Genomic DNA, 20,256 nt, shown 5'->3' with positions numbered 1-20,256 from the left:
TGGAGGTAACGGCAGCATAAAACATTAGGAACAGGATAGACCATTCAGCCCCTCGACCCTGTTCCGCCATTCATTTAGATCACGGATGATCTGTACTCCAACTCCATCTACCCACCTTGGTTCCATATCCCTTAATATCCTTGCCTAACAGAAATCTATCAATCTCAGTTTTGGAATTTTCAACTGACTCCCCCAGCCTCAACAGCCTTTTGGGGGAGAGAGTAGATTTCCACGACTCTGTGTGAAGAATTGCTTCCTGACATCACCCCTGAATGGCTTGGCTCTAATTTTAAGGTTCTGCCCCCTTGTTCTAGATTCCTGCACCAGAGGAAATCGTTTCTCTCTATCTACCCTATCAACTCCTTTGATCATTAAACTGTTGCTGGATACTATAATGGGAGAGTTAGGCTACAGGAGGGACGGGTTTTTCTCCTTATCTTTTCTTATTCTTCTGCATTTTGCTAATGTACTTGGATTTGCTCTACCTATTGGCATAGTTAATGGTATGAATTCAACATAAGAAGCCTCCAATGCCTATGTTGGTAAGGGCAGCATGTAACCGAGCCACATCAGTCAGAAGGTGCCAGGGAGGATCGCTGGTCTGTGTTGAGTTAGTTGCCCACAGGGAGGTGGTGAGAGGGATACTACAGTTGGTCTCTGAGCCCATGAGCTAAGCCATGGTTCCTGCTTCTAATCACGGCTAGAGGCCCCTGCTCCAAGGTGCGTGTGTGTGTGGCTGACAGGATTGGACAGGGCTAAGAAGCCCCCTCAAATTGAACTTGCTGTCTAGTCTTGAGCAGGAGGAACGGACCTGGCACCTCCGGTCAAGCTATAGGGTAAATTTTCTTCTTGCGCACTTCTGGCTTGGCGCCTTGCCCATCGGGAGGTCGTGTTCGGAAACAAGTCCTGCAGCCCATGATTTTCATCTATTTTTAATTTTAATAAATGGAAAAATGATTTCCTAATATGGGCTCCCAGTAGGCTAGGTCCTGCACCAGAAATGTATCCACAATGGTTTCAGCAGAGAAGGAGAGCAGAACTGCAAGTTGTATCCTGAAACCCTGGCACATTAGGAACTTGAAAGAAGGGCTTTTTCTTTTAATTTATTCTCAGGATGTGAGCAAGGCTGCATTTATTGCTCGAAGAAGGTGATGAGCCTCCTTAGCAATTGTTTTTACCATATAATTGAGTGACTTGCTGGGCCACTTCAGTGGACATTAAGAGTCAACCAGCTAATATGGTCTAGAGTCATATGTAGGCCAGACTGTGCAGCGGTGGGAGGCTCCCCCTCCCTGAAGGACATTTAGTGAGCCAGTTGTTTTTTTACAAAAAATTATATTTTACAATAATTTTGCTGTGCCAGCCCACAAATTAATAGATTAATTGAATTCAGTTCCAGCAAGTTTCCACGGTGGAATTTGAACTCTCCACCTCTCTGGGTTGCTCGTCTAGTGCCATAACCATGACACTAACTTGCCATGGTTGGGGCAATGTATGAAATTGTATTGGTGCATATTGAAGTGAGTGGAACTGTGCCCCAGCGCTCCTGAAATGAATCCTGCTCTGTGTAAAGTCAGCCCAAAGCAGTGTTTTGACAGACGCATGCTAACGTGATGAAGAAACTTAATTAAAAGAAGTTGGGAATGTATTTCATAAAACCTGTGGCACAATCATAACATCCTTGTGCTTTTCTTCCCCCCTGTTCTTCTCGTTCCTTCCTCCCCAGTATTCCATCCATCACTGAAGAGACAGCTAGAGAAGCATTCGTTCAGTTTGCATCCAGTGTGTGTTGCTACAGCACCAGCCCTGCCAAACAGATGGTCTTTCGAGATTTAAGACCGTATAACACCTATAGAGTAAGTGATGTCTTTTTTTAAAGAAAGGGAAAACTTGCATTAATATAGTGTCTTGCCACATCTCCAAGAAATAGCTCACTGCTTCAGATGAGTTATTTTTGAAATAACACATTTTCCCAATAGTTTTTGAATCCTGGTTCATTCCTCCTGCTGATGAAAAATAGTTTCCAATATATAATTGCGAATGATACGGATCTTGGGATTTCTGATTGTAATGCCAACATCAACCCATTTAAAATAAATAGGTTCTCAACTGCATCATGATTGGACAACCCAGGACTTATGATGAACCTTTATAAAACACTGGTTTGGCCTCAACTGGAGTATCGTGTCCAATGATGGGCACCGCACTTTAGGAAGAATGTGACGGCCTTAGAGGGTGCAGAAAAGATTTACGAGAATGGTTCCAGGGATGAGGGACTTCAGCTATGTGGATAGACTAGAGAAGCTGGGGTTGTTCTCCTTAGAGCAGAGAAGGTTGAGAGGAGATTTGATAGAGGTGTTCAAAATCATGAGGGGTCTGGACAGAGCAGATAGAGCGAAACTGTTCCCATTGGCAGAAGGGTTGAGAACCAGAGGACACAGATTCAAGGTGATTGGCAAAAGAACCAAAGGCGACATGAGGGAAAACTTTTTTACGCAGCGAGTGGTTAGGATCTGGAATGCACTGCCTGAAAGGGTGGTGGAGGCAGATTCAATTGTCGCTTTCAAAAGGGAATTGGATAAGTGCCTGAAGGAAAAAAATTTGCAGGGCTACAGGGAAAGAGTGGGGGAGTGGGACTAGCTGAAGTGCTCTTGCAGAGAGTCGGCACGGGCTCGACAGGCCGAATGGCCTCCTTCTGTGCTGTAACCATTCTATGATTATTGTCTTGCTTAAGTTTCCCTTTTGGTGACACTGATCAGTGTTTTTCATAATTGCTTATTGGACGGCTGGTACCTTGGTGCCCTTTATCTGGGATGGCTGGTGCCTAATATTGTGTAACCGAATAGCCCCAGGAACATTTTTTCAATCGGGAAGTTTCCAAATTATTACATGAATCTCATTTAATCAGGACCATCTGCTTGTTGTGCAAAACAGCGCTCCACTTTCTAATAGATATGTTGTGTACTGTGTGGTATAAATTAAACCGCAGTGTTTACCAGACCCAATTTGAAGTCTGGCCGTAAGTAACAGTTTGGGATTTTGTCTATGGGATCTATGCTGCTGTAAATGCTGTGTTAAGTATATAACCTGGGTCCAATTTTCGTAATGACAAGCATCCTCTGTCAAACGGAACTGTTGTTCTCTGGAGAAATTGGATTTTAATGCTGGATTTATATTAACGCCACCACTTTCTCCGGCACAGTCAGGGTGCAAGAGCATCACTGGTTTCTGTAGCTATGCTGTAGAAGGTGACATCAAAGTATGGCTCCTAAGTCAAAGAAAACCTCAAGAGTCACTCTGTAAACCACAACTTCTACTGATTGTTGTATTACCCCTTGCACGCGGGATCATCTTGAAGCACTACAGGGAGGGAGGGAGAGGGAGGAACTGAACATACAGTTGAAAAGGCAGATTTTTAGAGGCCTTTGAAGGAGGGGAGAGAGGTAGCCAAGCAGTGCACCTGAGTCACAAAGATCAGGGGCAGAGTAACTGAGGAACAGCCTCCATGGATGAAGTGGAGGGAGTAGAACATGTGCCGTACGTCAGCTCCAGAGGAACAGAAGGTAGGGGGTGGGAAAGATCACTCAGACAGAGTAGGGCGAGACCGTGCAGGGATTTGAAAATCAGTACCTTAAAATGGCTGGGGTGGGGGAATGGGGCAGGCAACCAGATCAGGGCCTCCAAAGTGCCAATAACCCAATACTAAAAAAAACAAACTGCACTCTATAGCCGGGATTTTCCCCAAAGAAAAGGGTGGGTTTGGAGCGTGGGGGCAGTTAAATTGTTAAAAATGGGATTCCCGACCTGATCCCGCCTCCAACCCACCCACTTCCGGTTTTGACGAAGGCAGGATAGGGGCGGGCAACCAACCCGCTCCCAGGGGGCGGTACCTTAATTTAAATACTGTAATGAGGTTGGCGGCCTATTTTTCACCTCCATTTTGAATTTAAATGCCTGGGGACGGGTTTCACACAATTCATGAAACCCGGCAGTTAAACCGAGGCGAGGACTGCTGTGTCTAGGAGATAAGCGGCTTTATACCTACCTCCTGGACCCGGGGTCCCTGACTAACCCACCCCCATGATCGGAGAGACCCCACAAGGCCTCTGATCGCCTTCCCAGGTTTCCGATCCCCACCATGAGGCCTCTTTTCCATCTGCCCGCCCCCCCCCCCCACCGTTGATGCTAAAGCCTGCCACAATCCTCTCTTCCCCTCCCCAACCACCCCGGCAACCGCCTCCCGATCCCCAACCTGGCCCATTCCAATACCCCAACCGGCACCCCTGCCGATCGCCAACTCCCCCTCCACTGATCCCTGACCATCCCGAACCCCCGTTCCCTCCCCTGGACAGACCCCTCGCATCTGAGGCCTATCCGCCCACAGCTGGCTGCGGGCGGGAATCCAAGGCCTCACATTCAAATTAGGCCCTTGTAGGAACGGAGGTTCCTATCAAAAAGACTGAGTTCGACTCAGGTAATTAAATTAATGAACTTTAATGAAACCAAACGAGTTTAAACTGGAAACTGCTAGAACACATCAATAACAGGTCTACTCTCCTTGAGGGCTCCACGAGGACTGATCCTCTGGTCTGAAAACTGACGTCATCACGTCATCGCGTTCTTCCCGCCATTGGGGCATCACATGACTAAAGGCATGACGTCATCACGTTGAAACTGTGCTGTAAAGGTAACTAGGCATTGTACAGTCAAACAGTGTAATTAAAGGTACAGGCACAGACAGTAACTACATTGCTGTTAAAGGAATTATGTACAACCGCTCTGAGTCCTTTGGTGGCTCCGCCACATGCGCCCCCCCAGAATTGTCTTTAACAGAAAAGGTGAGGCGAGGAGGAGGCCGGATGAGCCTGTCCGATCGAATTCGATACCCTGGTAGAGGAAGTTGACGACCGGTGGTCGAGTTGGCAGTCGGTGGCGGCTGAGCAGGCGCGGCGAGCGCGGTCGAGTTGTCAGGCGGCTTTGGTTGATCTGGTGCGGCAGCAACGGGCGGTCGGCCACGTTTGGGTGGTTGAGCGAAGATGACAGGGTGGTCCAGGTCCAGTGGGGCCGGCTTCAAGCGGTCCACCGAGATGTGATCCGGTTTCCCTCCGACGTCGACCAAAAAGGATTTGTCTCCCGGTTCGATGACGCGGAAAGGACCAGTGTAAGGGGGCTTGAGCGGGTCCCGGTGAGCGTCGTGGCGGATGAAGACATACTTCGCATTCTTCAGTCCCGGTGGCACGTAGGAGGTCTGCAAACTGTGATTGGACGTAGGTATCGGGGCAAAGCATCTGGCCGCTTCTTGGTGGCGAACGAGTTGCCTGGAGGCGGACCATGGCTCTGTGGGAGAAGGGAGGAAATCTCCTGGTACACGGAGCGGCTGGCCGTAGACGAGTTCAGCCGAAGACGATTGTAGATCGTCTTTGGGCGCCGTACGGAGACCCAACAGGACCCATGGGAGTCTGTCCACCCAACCTGCGCCTTGAAGACTGGCCCGAAGAGAAGCCTCAAGCGACCTGTGGAATCGCTCGCAAAGGCCATTTGCCTGCGGATGATAGGTGGTGGTGCGATGAAGTTTGGTACCGAGCCCCTGAGCCACAGCGTTCCAAAGATCCGAGGAAAATTGTGGCCCGCGGTCAGAGGAGATGTCCGCCGGTACCCCCGAAACTGGCAACCCAACAGGAGATGAAAGCTCTAGCGACGTCTGCCGACGTGGTGGAAACCAAAGGAATTGCCTCTGGCCACCTAGTGGTGCGGTCCATTATGGTGAGGAGATGAGTATAACCCTGAGAAGGCGGAAGCGGCCCCACGAGGTCCACGTGCACGTGGTCAAAACGACGCTCCGGAACAGTGAACGCAGCCACTGGAGCCTTGACATGACGCTGGACTTTGGCCTTCTGGCATGCGACGCAGGTATTAGCCCAGTCACAGACATCGATGTGCATACCTTTCCAGACGAACTTGGCTGACATAAGCCGTTGCGAAGCCTTCATCCCTGGGTGCGACAACCCGTGTATGGCATCAAAAACCCTCCGGCGCCATACGACTGGCACGATGGGACGAGGAACTCCCATGGAAACGTCGCAAAGGAGCGTGGCACCTGCGGCTTGGAAGCTAGAGGGAACGGTTCTGTATGATTGGACCTCTGAATCCGAAACCTGATCTGCCGCCATGAGGGCGTAGTCGATTCCCAGGTGCACCACGTGGACCGTCGCACGGGAGAGGCAATCTGCCACCAGGTTGTCCTTACCAGACACATGTTGAATGTCCGTGGTAAATTCGGAAATGAACGTCAAGTGACGTTGTTGATGAGCGGACCACGGTTCGGCGGTCTTGGCCATGGCGAACGTAAGGGGTTTGTTGTCGACAAAAGCCGTGAAGGGGCGCCCCTCCAATAAAAAACGGAAATGGCGAATGGCGAGGAAAAGGGCAGTAGTTCCCTATCGAAGGTGTTGTACTTTTTTTCATTGGTTCGCAATTGACGGCTGAAAAACGCCAGCGGTTGCCACGTGCCGTTGACCCACTGTTCTTGCACCGCACCGATGGCGTAGTCTGACGCGTCGGTGGTAAGGGCGATGGTAGCACCTGGAAGTGGGTGCGCCAGCATGGTTGTGTTGGCCAAAGCGTTCTTGGTGTCACCGAATGCCTGGATCATTTCAGCTGTCCAGCTGATTGCGTCTTTACCAGACTTGCCCTTGAGGGCCCCGAACAAGGGTTGCATAAGTTGAGCCGCCTTGGGGACGAAACGGTGGTAGAAGTTGACCATCCCCAGGAACTCCTGCAAGGCCTTGACCGTCGACGGCTGCGGGAAAGAAGTAACCGCCTCGACCTTCATCGCCAAAGGGCCGGCGCCGTCCGATGTTATGCGATGTCCCAGGAAGTCGATTCGTTGCAGGCCGAACTGGCACTTGGCCGGGTTGATGATTAAACCGTGTTGGCTGAGGCGCGTAAAGAGGGAACGCAAATGGGAGATGTGCTCCTCCTTGCTGGCACTGGCGATGCGTATGTCGTCAAGGTAGCCGAAAAGGAAATGCAGGTCTCGAAGAACGGAGTCCATTAAACGCTGGAACGACTGTGCTGCGTTCTTTAAGCCAAACGGCATCCGCAGGAACTCAAAGAGGCCAAAAGGGGTGATGACTGCGGTTTTCGGGACGTCTTGTGGGTGCACTGGAACCTGGTGATATCCACGGACGAGGTCGACTTTAGAGAAGATAGTATTTCCCGCCAAGTGGGCCGAGAAGTCCTGGATATGCGGGATCGGGTACCGATCCGGAGTGGTGGCGTCGGTAGTCACCGCATAGCCAACAGCCGCCGCCTGGTTTCGGCACGATGTGGAGAGGCGAGGACCAGGGACTCTTCGACCGCCTAATGATCCCGAGCCGCTCCATTGTGGTGAACTCCGCCTTCGCAGCTGCAAGCTTGCCGGGTTCGAGCCTTCTAGCCCGCGCATAAACCAGGGAGCCAGTAGTGGTGATGTGATATTAAACACCATGTTTCGTTGCCGAAGAGGAGAAGGTGGGCCTTGTCAGCTCCGGAAACTCCCCGAGGAGTCGCGTGAAGTCATCTGGAGGAGGGAAAGCACAGGCAATGGATCGCGCCACGGAGGTACCGTGGAAGCATGGAATCGAGTGGAAGGTGGCCGCGTTGATCAGCCGGCAGTGCCGGACATCGACTAGTAGGCTGTTGGCACACAGAAAATTTTCCCCTAGGATAGGCTGTGAGACTGTAGCCGTGACGAAATCCCAAAAGAAGCGCTGACCGCCGAAACAGACTTCGACCCGCCGCTTTCGGAACGTTCGAATAGCTGCGCCATTAGCCGCTACGAGGGAAAAACTGAGGTTCCCAGTCTGTGTGTCGAGCTTCGACGCAGGTAGAATGCTACGCTGCGCCCCGGTGTCACAAAGGAAACGGCGGCCCGAGAGGGAATCGGTGATATAGAGGAGTTTACCCGTAGAACCGACGGCCATCACCAACGCGGAACGCCCGTTAGACTTGTTCATCCGTCGCCAGGGACGCCGTCTGCGCCTTCCTGTTTTTTGGGGGGCGAAAAACTGCAGGGGGAACGGCAGCATCATGCTTTTGCGCCAAAACGGGTGTGGTAGGAGCACCAGCCCGCTGTAGGAGAAGCCAGGACCGCGTCTGTGGGGGGTGGGCGCCTCGTGGCCGCGGCACACTACTGGGTAACCGTGAAAATCTTATCAGCTTCGGCCGCAAGCTTGGCGCAGTCAGTAATGTCGGAGCTGGCCAGGGCAGCCTGAACCTGTTCAGGCAGTTGATAGAGGAAAAGCTCCCGGAAGATGAAACATTCCGGTTCAGCACCCAAGAGCGTGAGCATTTGGCTCATGAGCTCCGACGGTTTGGAGTCCCCGAGGCCGGGCAGCGTGATGAGCCGGCGAGTACGCTCCGACTTTGATAGCCTGAAAACCTGAAGCAACCGCGCCTTAATTGCATCATACTTGCTGTCAGTAGGAGGACTACCGATGAGGCTGATGATCCGTGATGCAGTTGCGCTGTCGAGGGCGGAGACCACGTAATAATAACGGGTCTGATCCGCGATGATGTTCTGAATGGCGAACTGGGCTTCAGCCTGGATGAACCAGGCGTCTGGTGTTGCTCCCAGAACTGTGGCAGTTTCAGCGTGACGGCGTTCGTGTCAATGTCGAATCTTCCACGAAAATCGTTCGTAGAAGTCGGGGTCACCAATGTAGGAACGGAGGTTCCTATCAAAAAGACTGAGTTCGACTCAGGTAATTAAATTAATGAACTTTAATGAAACCAAACGAGTTTAAACTGGAAACTGCTAGAACACATCAATAACAGGTCTACTCTCCTTGAGGGCTCCACGAGGACTGATCCTCTGGTCCGAAAACTGATGTCATCACGTTCTTCCCGCCATTGGGGCATCACGTGACTAACGGCATGACGTCATCACGTTGAAACCGTGCTGTAAAGGTAACTAGGCATTGTACAGTCAAACAGTGTAATTAAAGGTACAGGCACAGACAGTAACTACATTGCTGTTAAAGGAATTATGTACAACCGCTCTGAGTCCCTTGGTGGCTCCGCCACACCCTGCCGTTAAAGTCGGCAGGGCCTGGCGGGAAAACCGGCCTCCCAGTTTTCCCACCCACCTCCCTTGAGAAAATTCCGGCCTGTATTGCTGAGTCTTGCGCTAGAAATGTAACTTTTAATAAAATACTGTGAACATGAAGCATTTATAGGTCCTGAAGCATTGCTAAACAAGATTTATTTTACTTCAGTATCGCCTGGAAAGCTTCACTGAATCCAGATCAACTGAGTGGACAGCTGTGCCTTATAAAGGTGAGCATGTAACGTACAGGGTAGCTTGAATCCAAAGTATGTAGGAGCTTCAGCGGGACCACCAGCACCAGGTAACTGATTCGCACTGAAAGCACTATTGAACATATTTTTACAGAGAAACCTTTGTACAGATCTCTGCCACAACAATCTCATCTCTGCATCAGTCAGTAGCTGCAGTACTTCACCTATATCAGTGACTTGCCGATTGGCACAACTGTTTTGTTTTAAATCCCTTCTATTTCAACATGCTCCTGGCCAGCCCCTAGATTTCATCTTCAAATGTGACCTCAAGACCCCATGACCTACTCAAACAAGGTTCCTCCCAATGCTTCTTGACCAAAACTGCTTATTACTCCCAAGATCATGTTGGAGAGCAGAAACAACACCAATCTCCTATTCTCCATGAGAAACTGCCATCTCAGCTCTTCAGTCCTTCCACGTCAACCATTTCTGCCCCTGACTCCCGGTTCTCACCAGGGATACTAAATGTAGTGAATCATGGACTATTTTGTATTCGAAAATTAGGCCATCTGCATAGCAACTGTTTCTTCCTCTGACTACCTCCAGAGAATCACCTGCAACAGCCTCTCTTCCCGCTCCCGCATCGTTACCTCTGGTGTCCCCCAAGGATCTATCCTTGACCCCCTCCTATCTCTCATCTACATGTTGCCCCTAGCTGACATCATCCGAAAACATAGCGTCAGTTTCCACATGTACGCTGATGACACCCAGCTCTACCTCACCACCTTTTCTCTCGACCCCTGCATGGTCTCTAAATTGTCAGACTGCTTGTCCGATATACAGTTCCGGATAAGCAGAAATTTTCTCCAATTAAATATTGGGAAGACCGAAGCCATTGTTTTCGGTCCTAGCCACTGACTTCATCCCTCTCCCTAACATTTGTCTGAGGCTGAACCACACTGTTCGCAACCTTGGTGCCATATTTGAACCTGAATGAGCTTCCGACCACATATCCGCAGCATAACAACAACCGCCTACTTCCACCTCCGTAACATCGCCCGTCTCCACCCTTGCCTCAGCTCATCCGCTGCTGAAACCCTCATCCATGCCTTTGTTACCCCTAGACTTGTGTATTCCAATGCACCCCTGGCTGGCCTCCCACACTCCACCCTACGTAAACTTGAGGTGATCCAAAACTTGGCTGCCCGTGTCCTAACTCGCACCAAGTCCCGTTCGCCCATCACCCCTGTGCTCGCTGACCTACATTGGCTCCCGATTAAGCAGTGCTTCAATTTTAAAATTCTCATCCTTGTTTTCAAATCCCTCCATGGCCTCACCTCTCCCTAGCTCTCTAATCTCCTTCAGCCCCACAACCCTTCCAAGATATCTGCGCTCCTCTAATTCTGCCCTCTTGAGCATCCCTGATTATAATCACTCAACCTTTGGTGGCCATGCCTTCTGTTGCCCAGGCCCTAAGCTCTGGAATTCCCTCCCTAAACCTCTCTGCCTCACTACCTCTCGTTCCTCCTTTAAGACGCTCCTTAACACCTACCTGTTTGACCAAGCTTTTGGTCACCTGCCCTAATTTCTCCTTATGTGGCTCGGTGTCAAATTTTTTGTCTTAAAATACTCCTGTGAAGCGCCTTGGGACGTTTTACTACGTTAAAGGCGCTATATAAATACAAGTTGTTGTTGTTGATGTCCTCCCAACACCATCTGCCCTTTTATCGAACCATGCTCTCATCCTTCCTGTTCTTTGCCGTTAGACATCTTTAGTCACTCCTTAGTCAGGCAAGTTAGATTATCCCGCCATGTTGTATGCTGCCAGGAATAAGTGGGATGAGCATTTGGAATTTGGGTGAAAACTAAGATGAGTTCAACAAGTGAATTTTTCGTGGTTGATGCTCACTTTTGTTCTCTTTCCTGGCCATGTGCCTCATGGAGTTGGCAGTCTAAATTTCTTGTGGGAGGGTTTGGATTTAGTTAGCAGATCTAATGATGCATTTATCTGAATTTAGGAACAAAATACTGCAGCACTCCTAATAACACTTAATGTGAAAGAACAACAGAAAATGCTGGAAAAACTCAGCAGGCCGGGCAACATCCGTGGAGAGAAATTAGAGTCGACGTTTTGGGTCAAAACCCTTTATCAAGACCAAAGAGGCACAGGGAATGAAATAGATTCAGAGGCCGGGCTGGGAGAGAACAAAAGAGAAGAGACATTAAGAGGTATTCAAAATGAGACGAGATGCTGATAGGACTAGTGGAGACAAAAGACAGCTCTAGATTATGTGTGAAATGTGCTGGCAGAATGGGAGACAGCTACCATGTGGGAGAGAGAAAAAAAAAGGAAAGGGGGAAGGGAAAAACCAAAACAAAGGTGTGGATAAAAAATATAAGTAAAAATGTAATAGGGGCCGAGGTTCTGATCTGAAATTGTTGAACTCGATATTGAGTCCGGAAGGCTGCAAAGTGCCTAATCGGAAGATGAGGTGCTGTTCCTCGAGTTTACGTTGAGCTTCCGTGGAACAATGCATGAGGCCAAGGATGGTGAGGTCCGAGTTGGAATGGAGCGGTGAATTAAAATGACAGGCGACCGGAAGCTCGGGGTCCCCCTTACGGACTGAACGGAGGTGTTCCGCAAAGCGGTCACCCAACCTGCGTTTGGTCTCCCCAATGTAGAGGAGACCGCATCGTGAGCAGCAAATACAGTATACTAGATTGCAAGAAGTACAAGTAAATCGCTGTTTCACCTGGAAGGGGTGTTTGGGGCCCTGGACAGTGGGAAGGGGGGAGGTATAAGGGCAGGTGTTACATCTTCTGCGCTTGCACGGGAAGGTGCCAGGGGAAGGGGTGCTTGGGGTGATAGAGGAGTGGACTAGGGTGTCTCGGAGGGAGCGGTCCCTACGGAATGCTGAAAGGGGAGGGGAGGGGAAGATGCGTTTGGTGGTGGGATCACTTTGGAGGTGGCGGAAATGGCGGAGGATGATCCGTTGAATGTGGAGGCTGGTGGGGTGAAAGGTGACCAGGGGAACCCTATCGTGGTTCTGGGAGGGAGGGGCAGGGGTGAGGGCAGAAGTGCGGGAGATAGAACGGACACGGTCGAGGGCCGTGTCAACCACGGTATAGGGGAATCCTCGGTTGAGGAAAAAGGAAGACATGTCGGAAGCATTGGTGTGGAAGGTGGCATCGTCGGAGCAGATGCGGCGGAGACGGAGAAACTGGGAGAATGGAATAGAGTCCTTACAGGACGCGGGGTGGGAGGAAGTGTAGTCCAGGTAGCTGTGGGAATCAGTGGGCTTGTAGTGAATATTGGTCAATAACCTATCCCCAGAGAAGGAGACAGAGAAGTCAAGAAAGAGAAGGGAAGAGTCAGAGATGGACCATGTGAAGGTGAGGGAAGGGTGGAAATTGGAGGCAAAGTGAATGAAATTGTCTAGTTCAGGGCGAGAGCAGGAAACGGCACCGATACAGTCATCAATGTATCGGAAAAAGAGGTGAGGGAGGGGACCTGAGTAGTTTCCAGTTTCCTGGCCCCAACCGCTTCCTTTTCACCATGGACGTACAATCCCTCTACACCTCCATCCCCCACCAGGATGGCCTGAGGGCACTCTGCTTCTTCCTTGAACAGAGGCCCGATCAGTCCCCATCCACCACTACCCTCCTCCGCCTGGCGGAACTTGTTCTCACATTGAACAACTTCTCCTTTAACTCCACTCATTTCCTCCAAATCAAAGGTGTTGCTATGGGTACCCGCATGGGTCCTAGCTATGCCTGCCTTTTCGTGGGATATGTGGAACACTCTTTGTTCCAGTCCTACTCAGGTCCCCTCCCTCACCTCTTTTTCCGATACATTGATGACTGTATCGGTGCCGTTTCCTGCTCTCGCCCTGAACTAGACAATTTCATTCACTTTGCATCCAATTTCCACCCTTCCCTCACCTTCACATGGTCCATCTCTGACTCTTCCCTTCTCTTCCTCGACTTCTCTGTCTCCTTCTCTGGGGATAGGTTATTGACCAATATTCACTACAAGCCCACTGATTCCCACAGCTACCTGGACTACACTTCCTCCCACCCCACCTCCTGTAAGGACTCTATTCCATTCTCCCAGTTTCTCTGTCTCCGCCGCATCTGCTCCGACGATGCCACCTTCCACACCAATGCTTCCGACATGTCTTCCTTTTTCCTCAACCAAGGATTCCCCTCTACCGTGGTTGACACGGCCCTCGACCGTGTCCGTTCCATCTCCCGCACTTCTGCCCTCACCCCTGCCCCTCCCTCCCGGAACCACGATAGGGTTCCCCTTGTCACCTTTCACCCCACCAGCCTCCACATTCAACGGATCATCCTCCACCATTTCTGCTACCTCCAAAGTGATCCCACCACCAAACGCATCTTCCCCTCCCCTCCCCTTTCAGCATTCCGTAGGGACCGCTCCCTCCGAGACACCCTAGTCCACTCCTCTATCACCCCCAGCACCCCTTCGCCTGGCACCTTCCCCTGCAAGCGCAGAAGATGTAACACCTGCCCTTATACCTCCCCCCTTCCCACTGTCCAGGGCCCCAAACACCCCTTCCAGGTGAAACAGCGATTTACTTGTACTTCTCGCAATCTAGTATACTGTATTTGCTGCTCACGATGCGGTCTCCTCTACATTGGGGAGACCAAACGCAGGTTGGGTGACCGCTTTGCGGAACACCTCCGTTCAGTCCGTAAGGGGGACCCCGAGCTTCCAGCCGCCTGTCATTTTAGTTCACCGCTCCATTCCCACTCGGACCTCACCGTCCTTGGCCTCTTGCATTGTTCCATGGAAGCTCAACGTAAACTCGAGGAACAGCACCTCATCTTCCGATTAGGCACTTTGCAGCCTTCCGGACTCAATATCGAGTTCAACAATTTCAGATCAGTACCTCGGCCCCGATTACATTTTTACTTATATTTTTTATCCACACCTTTGTTTTGGTTTTCCCTTCCCCCCCTTTTCCTTTTTTTTCTCTCTCCCACATGGCAGCTGTCTCCCATTCTGCCAGCACATTTCATACCTAATCTAGAGCTGTCTTTTGTCTCCACTAGTCCTATCACTATCTCATCTCGTTTTGAATACCTCGTAATGTCTCTTCTCTTTTGTTCTCTCCCAGCCCAGCCTCTTTATCTATTTCATTCCCTGTGCCTCTTTAGTCTTGATAAAGGGCTTTGACCCGAAACATCGACTCTAATTTCTCTCCATGGATGTTGCCTGGCCTGCTGAGTTTTTCCAGCATTTTCTGTTGTTATTTCGGATTTCCAGCATCTGCAGTATTTTGCTATAACACTTAATGTGATATCGTTCCTACAGCTCAATCATACTTAATGATGGGGTGCAGGGGAGGAATCTGAAGGATCATGGGCTGGGAGCAGCATGGGGGTGGGGGGGCAGGGTGTCGCTGAAGGATCAGGGGCTGGGAGCAACATGAGGAGGGCTGGAGGAGCTGGGGGGTGTCAGCAAAGATCGGCGGGCGGAGGAGCATTGGGGGGGTGGGTGGGGAGACCTCATGGTGGAATCGGAGGCCTTGTGGTGGGGTCACCGATTGCAGGGGGTGGGTTAGGCAGGGACCCCGGATCCAGGAGTTAAGTGTAAAGGCACTTACCTCCTGGATCTAGCAGTCCTTGCCTTGCATTAGCTGGCAGGTTTCACGAGGCCTGCAAAACCCCACCAGCTAAAGTTAAATTCAAAGTGGAGGTTAAAGCATAGGCTTCCAGCCTCAAGCTAATATTTGAATAGATGACCCGTCTCCTGGTAGCGGATTGGCTGCCTGCCCTCTGTCCCGCCTCCGTTAAAACTGGAAGTGGGTGGGTTGGAGGCAGGTTCAGGTTAGGATTCAGATTTTTATCACTAACTTCCCACACGCCCCCAACCCACCCGTTTTTTTAGGTTGAAATTCCCTAAAGAGAGTGTTTCCACTTCTGGGGAAGAGCAAACCAAGAGGCCATCAATATAAGATAGTCACCAAGTAATGAAATAGGGAATTCAGAAGAAACTACTTTACCCAGAGAGTGCTGAGAATGTGAAACTCGCTACCGTAGGGAGTGGTTGAAGCAAAATAGTATAGATTTATTTAAAGAGAGGCTAGATAAGCATATGAGTGAGAAGGAAATAGAGGGTTATGATAGAGTTAGATGAGGAAAGACATGAGGAGGCTTGAGTGGAATGTAAACACCGGCATGGACTGGTTGGGCCGAATGGCCTGTTTCTGTGCCGTATATCCTATGTAAAATATTATTAGTTTGTTTGAGAGAGGTTTTCTTTTTCTCATTTTAGTACCTGCCAATGGTTTCTGACGGTTATGCTGGTCTCTTGCTGTTTTAGGTCAGTTTGTTGATGGCAGTGTCTTCGGGCTTCCTCCCCTTCCCTGGGATATAATCGTGGAGAGGCCTCAAATGTTTCAGGACCACACCAGCATTGTCCCAGTGCCACACACTTCAGGTGTAAAGGTAAGTCTTCACATGGGCGATAGTTTCCTCGGTGCCAGCTGCAGTGAAACCATAAACTCGCTTTATAAAGAACATATTACCACGGTTCACTTTACAGAATATTGTAATTGCCCAAAAAACAAAAACACTAAGAAATTGGCCAAATTGGATTTGATCATCGTTGATGTATTAGACCAGCATGGAGCTAATTTCGGAAACAGTATCAAGAGTGTCAGCCATGGCTCAGTGGGTAGCCCACTCGCCTCTGAGTCAGAAGGTTGTGGGTTCAAGTTCCACTCCACATAAGGCTGACACTCCAGTGCACTGCTGAGGGAGTGCTGCACTGTCGGAGGTGCCGTCTTTCAGATGAGACGTTAAACCGAGGCCCCGTCTGCGCTCTCAGGCGGATGTAAAAGATCCCATGGCACTATATCAAACAAGAGCAGGGGAGTTCTCCCCGGTGTCCTGGCCAATATTTATCCCTCAACCAGCATTAAAAAAAATAGATTATCTGGTCATTATCCCATTGCTGTTTGTGAGACCTTGCTGATTCTCAGAATGTGCATACTCTGAGATCCACATGATAAATATGCCCCATCTCCCTTGTGAAAGTTGTTGATGGCTTTAGTCATCTCGTCAGGGAAATCGGAAGAATCAAGTGTCAAATGAATTTTTAACTGTGTCTGAGCGTGTTTCCCAAAAGAAGGAATAAAATGAACTCCACAATAAGTGGAGCCATAATCCTGCTTGCCAATGATTTTTTTTTTACTTATGCTCTACATTAAACATATTAATCAAAATCCTGATCACCTCCTGGCTTTGGAAGCTCCATGTTCTTTGAACTGAACTACAGTAAACAAGACGGCATTTTTTTAAAAATTGCCAAATTCTGCTTAAAGTGCACTGCCCCTTTAAAAGGCAGTCTTTCCCGTTGCTTTTAAAAAAAAACTTGTCCAAATTTTGTAAAATACAACAAGAAGTAAGTCATGATATACTGTACCGGGGCAGAAAACATTACTGGGAGTTGTATACAGACCCCCAAACAGTAATGCCGAGGTTGGGGATGGCATTAAACGGGAAATTAGAGACGCATGCAATAAGAGCACAGTAGTTATCATGGGTGACTTTAATCTACATATAGATTGGGCTAACCAAATTAGTAACAATACTGTGGAGGAGGAATTCCTGGAGTGTATATGGGATGGTTTCCTGGACCAATATGTCGAGGAACCAACTAAAGATCAGGCCATCTTAGACTGGGTATTATGTAATGAGAAAGGATTAATTAGTAATCTTGTTGTGCGAGGCCCCTTGGGGCGGAGCGATCATAATATGATAGAATTCTTCATTAAGATGGAGAGTGAAGTATTTGACTCAGAGACTAGGGTCCTGAATTTAAATAAAGGAAATTATGATGGTATGAGGCGCGAGTTGGGTAGGATGGATTGGGGAATGTTACTTAAAGGGTTGACGGTGGATAGGCAATGGCAAACATTTAAAGGTCGCATGGATGAACTACAGAATTTGTTCATCCCTGTTTGGCATAAAAATAAAACAAAAAAGGTAACTCAACCGTGACTAACAAGGGAAATTAGGGATAGCATAAGATCCAAGGAGAGGACATATAAATTGGCCAGAAAAAGCAGCAAACCTGAGGATTGGGAGCACTTTAGGATTCAGCAAAGGAGGACAAAGGGATTAATTAAGAGGGGGGAAATAGAGTATGAGAGTAAGCTTGCAAGGAACATAAAAACTGACTGTAAAAACTTCTATAGATATGTGAAGAGAAAAAGATTGGTGAAGTCAAGCGTAGGTCCCTTGCAGTCAGAATCAGGGGAATTTATAATGGGGAACAAAGAAATGGCAGGCTAATTAAATACATACTTTGGTTCTGTCTTCACAAAGGAGGACACAAATAACCTCCCAGAGATGTCGGGGAACATAGGTTCTAATGAGAGGGAGGAACTGAATGAAATCAGTATTTGTAGGGAAATGGTGTTAAGGAAATTGACGGGATTGAAGGCCAATAAATCCTCAGGGCCTGATAATCTACATCCTAGGGTACTTAAGGAAGTGGCCCTAGAAATAGTAGATGTATTGCTAGTCATCTTCCAAAATTCTATAGATTCTGGAACAGTTCCCATGGATCTGATGGATCTAATGTTACCCCACTATTCAAAAAAGGTGGTAGAGCAAAAACGGGGAATTATAGACCGGTAAGCCTGACATCGGTAGTGGGGGAAAGTGCTAGAGTCCATTATAAAAGATGTAATAGCAGAGTACTTGGAAAACAGTGACAGGATCGGACAAAGTCAACATGGCTTTACAAAAGGTAAATCGTGCTTGACTAATCTACTGGAATTTTTTGAGGATGTAACTGGTAGAATAGATAAGGGAGAACCAGTGGATGTGGTGTATTTGGACTTTCAGAAGGCTTTCAATAAGTTCCCGTGTGTAATGTTAAAGCACATGGGATTGGGGGCAAGGTACTGACTTGGATAGAGAACTGGCTGGCAGACAGGAAGCAAAGAGTTGGAATAAACGGCTCTTTTTCCGAGTTGCAGGCAGTGACTACTGGGGTACCGCAGGGATCGGCGCTAGGACCCCAGCTATTCACAATATATATTAATGATCTAGACGAGGGAACTAGATGTAATATCTCCAAGTTTGCAGACGACACAAAGCTGGGTGGGCGTGTGTGCTGTGAGGAGGATGCCGAGAAACTCCAGTATGATTTGGACAGGTTGGGTGATTGGGCAGATGTATGGCAGATGCAGTATAATGTGGATAAATGCGAGATTATCCACTTTGGTGGCAAAAGCAGGAAGGCAGACTATTATCTGAATGGCAATAGATTGGGAGAAGGGGAAGTGCAACGAGACCTGGGTGTCTTTGTGCACCAGTCGCTGAAGGTAAGCATGCAGGTGCAGAAAGCAAATGGTATGTTGGCCTTCGTAGCGAGAGGATTCGAGTACAGGAAGAAGGATATCTTGCTGCAGTTGTACAGGGCCTTGGTGAAACCACACCTTGAGTATTGTGTGCAGTTTTGGTTGCTTTACCTGAGGAAGGATGTTCTTGCCATGGAGGGAAAGCAGAGAAGATTCACCAGACTGATACCTGGGATGGCAGGAATGACGTATGAGGAGAGATTGGGTCGATTGGGCTTATATTCGCTGGAGTTTAAAAGAATGAGAGGGGATCTCATTGAAACTTATAAAATTTTAACAGGACTAGACAAACTAGATGCAGGAAGGATGTTCGCGATGGCAGGGGAGTCCAGAACCAGGGATCACAGTCTAAAGATAAGGGGTAAACCATTTAGGACAGAGATGAGGAGGAATTTCTTCACCCAGAGAGTGGTGAACCTGTGGAATTCTCTACCACAGAAGGCAGTTGAGGCCAATTCATTAAATATATTCAAGAAGGAGTTGGATATATTTCTTAAGGCTAAAGGGATCAAGGGATATGGGGAGAAGGCAGGGACAGGGTACTGAGTTTGGATGATTAGCCATGATCTCATTGAATGGCGGAGCAGGCTCGAGGGGCCGAATGGCCTACTCCTGCTCCTATCTTCTATGTTTCTATGTACTGCCGATTTCATATCCTCGTGTAACTTTAAAGGGTGCTGACTGCACAGCAGGGTGGCATCGGAACCTTGTTTGTATTTAGAGAGGGTGATGTTTTTGTCACAATGATGTCGCGCGCGATAATGCATTTCTCGCTGGGTGTCCCAGCAAGGCTTTTATCAATTTGACTGAGAAACATTACAACATGAAGTTGGCGTCCTGTCCTGTGGATTTTCTGTGAAGGTGCAGCTCTCTCCTTAAATGGAGCAAGAATGGATTTGCTTCTAGTGGTATGCAGACGAGCTGAACGGGACAGAACCAAAGTCAGTAATAAGTGGAGCCATATTCCCACTCGCTGTCTCTTTTTTAAAATTTATGCCCTACATTAAACATGTTAATCAAAATCATGATCACCCCCTGGCTTTGGAAGGTCTACGTAGACGGGACAGAACCGAAGTTAATCACGTGTAATTGTGTTTCTCTCTCTCAGGGGTGTCACTCCTGCATGGCGATGGGAAGAAGAGCATGTACCAACTGCACGGCAACTGGAAGGGTGAGTAGTGATCTTGAGAGCTTCGCATTTGTTTTTCTTTCAGTCATTTTGCCTGGAGGTTACTTATGAAGACCAAAAGGTAAATTCAACGAGGCTGCTCTCCCAAGTGTGGAGCCTCACTCGATGGAAATGCAGGTCGCAAATTGACCCTAGGTGTTAAAAGCCTATCTGCGACCCGTACTCCCATTGAGCGATGCTCTGTGCTGGGATCACAGCCTTGCAGAATTTACACTCGGGTTTTTCATATCATACAATCTTACAGCACAGCAGGAGGTTAGGTGGCCTATGCTGCCTGTGCCAGCTCTTTGGTAGCACTATCCAAATAGTCCCTCTCCCCTGCTTGTTCCCCGTAGCCCTGAAATTTTTTTCCCTTCAAGTATTTATCCAATTCTCTTTTGAAAGTTA

General features: G+C 48.9%; 1 protein-coding gene across 1 annotated transcript in view; it reads left to right on the top strand.

Annotated features, from left to right (window-relative positions):
* The window catches only part of LOC147110928 (protein SSUH2 homolog), a 117,151-nt gene that overhangs the window by 58,100 nt on the left and 38,795 nt on the right, over nt 1–20,256 (top strand). The window contains exons 5-8 of the mRNA XM_086001342.1: nt 1,727–1,856; nt 9,258–9,318; nt 15,629–15,753; nt 19,789–19,851. Of these exons, the coding sequence (XP_085857468.1) occupies nt 1,727–1,856; nt 9,258–9,318; nt 15,629–15,753; nt 19,789–19,851 (379 nt within the window). The remainder of the gene's footprint in view (nt 1–1,726; nt 1,857–9,257; nt 9,319–15,628; nt 15,754–19,788; nt 19,852–20,256) is intronic.

This window comes from Somniosus microcephalus, chromosome 11 (genome assembly GCF_052327205.1).
Source record: "Somniosus microcephalus isolate GS21.2 chromosome 11, FLI_Smic_1.0, whole genome shotgun sequence".
Lineage (NCBI taxonomy): Eukaryota > Metazoa > Chordata > Chondrichthyes > Squaliformes > Somniosidae > Somniosus > Somniosus microcephalus.
The sequence above is the reverse complement of the archived record's forward strand: the minus strand, read 5'-3'. Positions and strand labels throughout refer to the sequence as shown.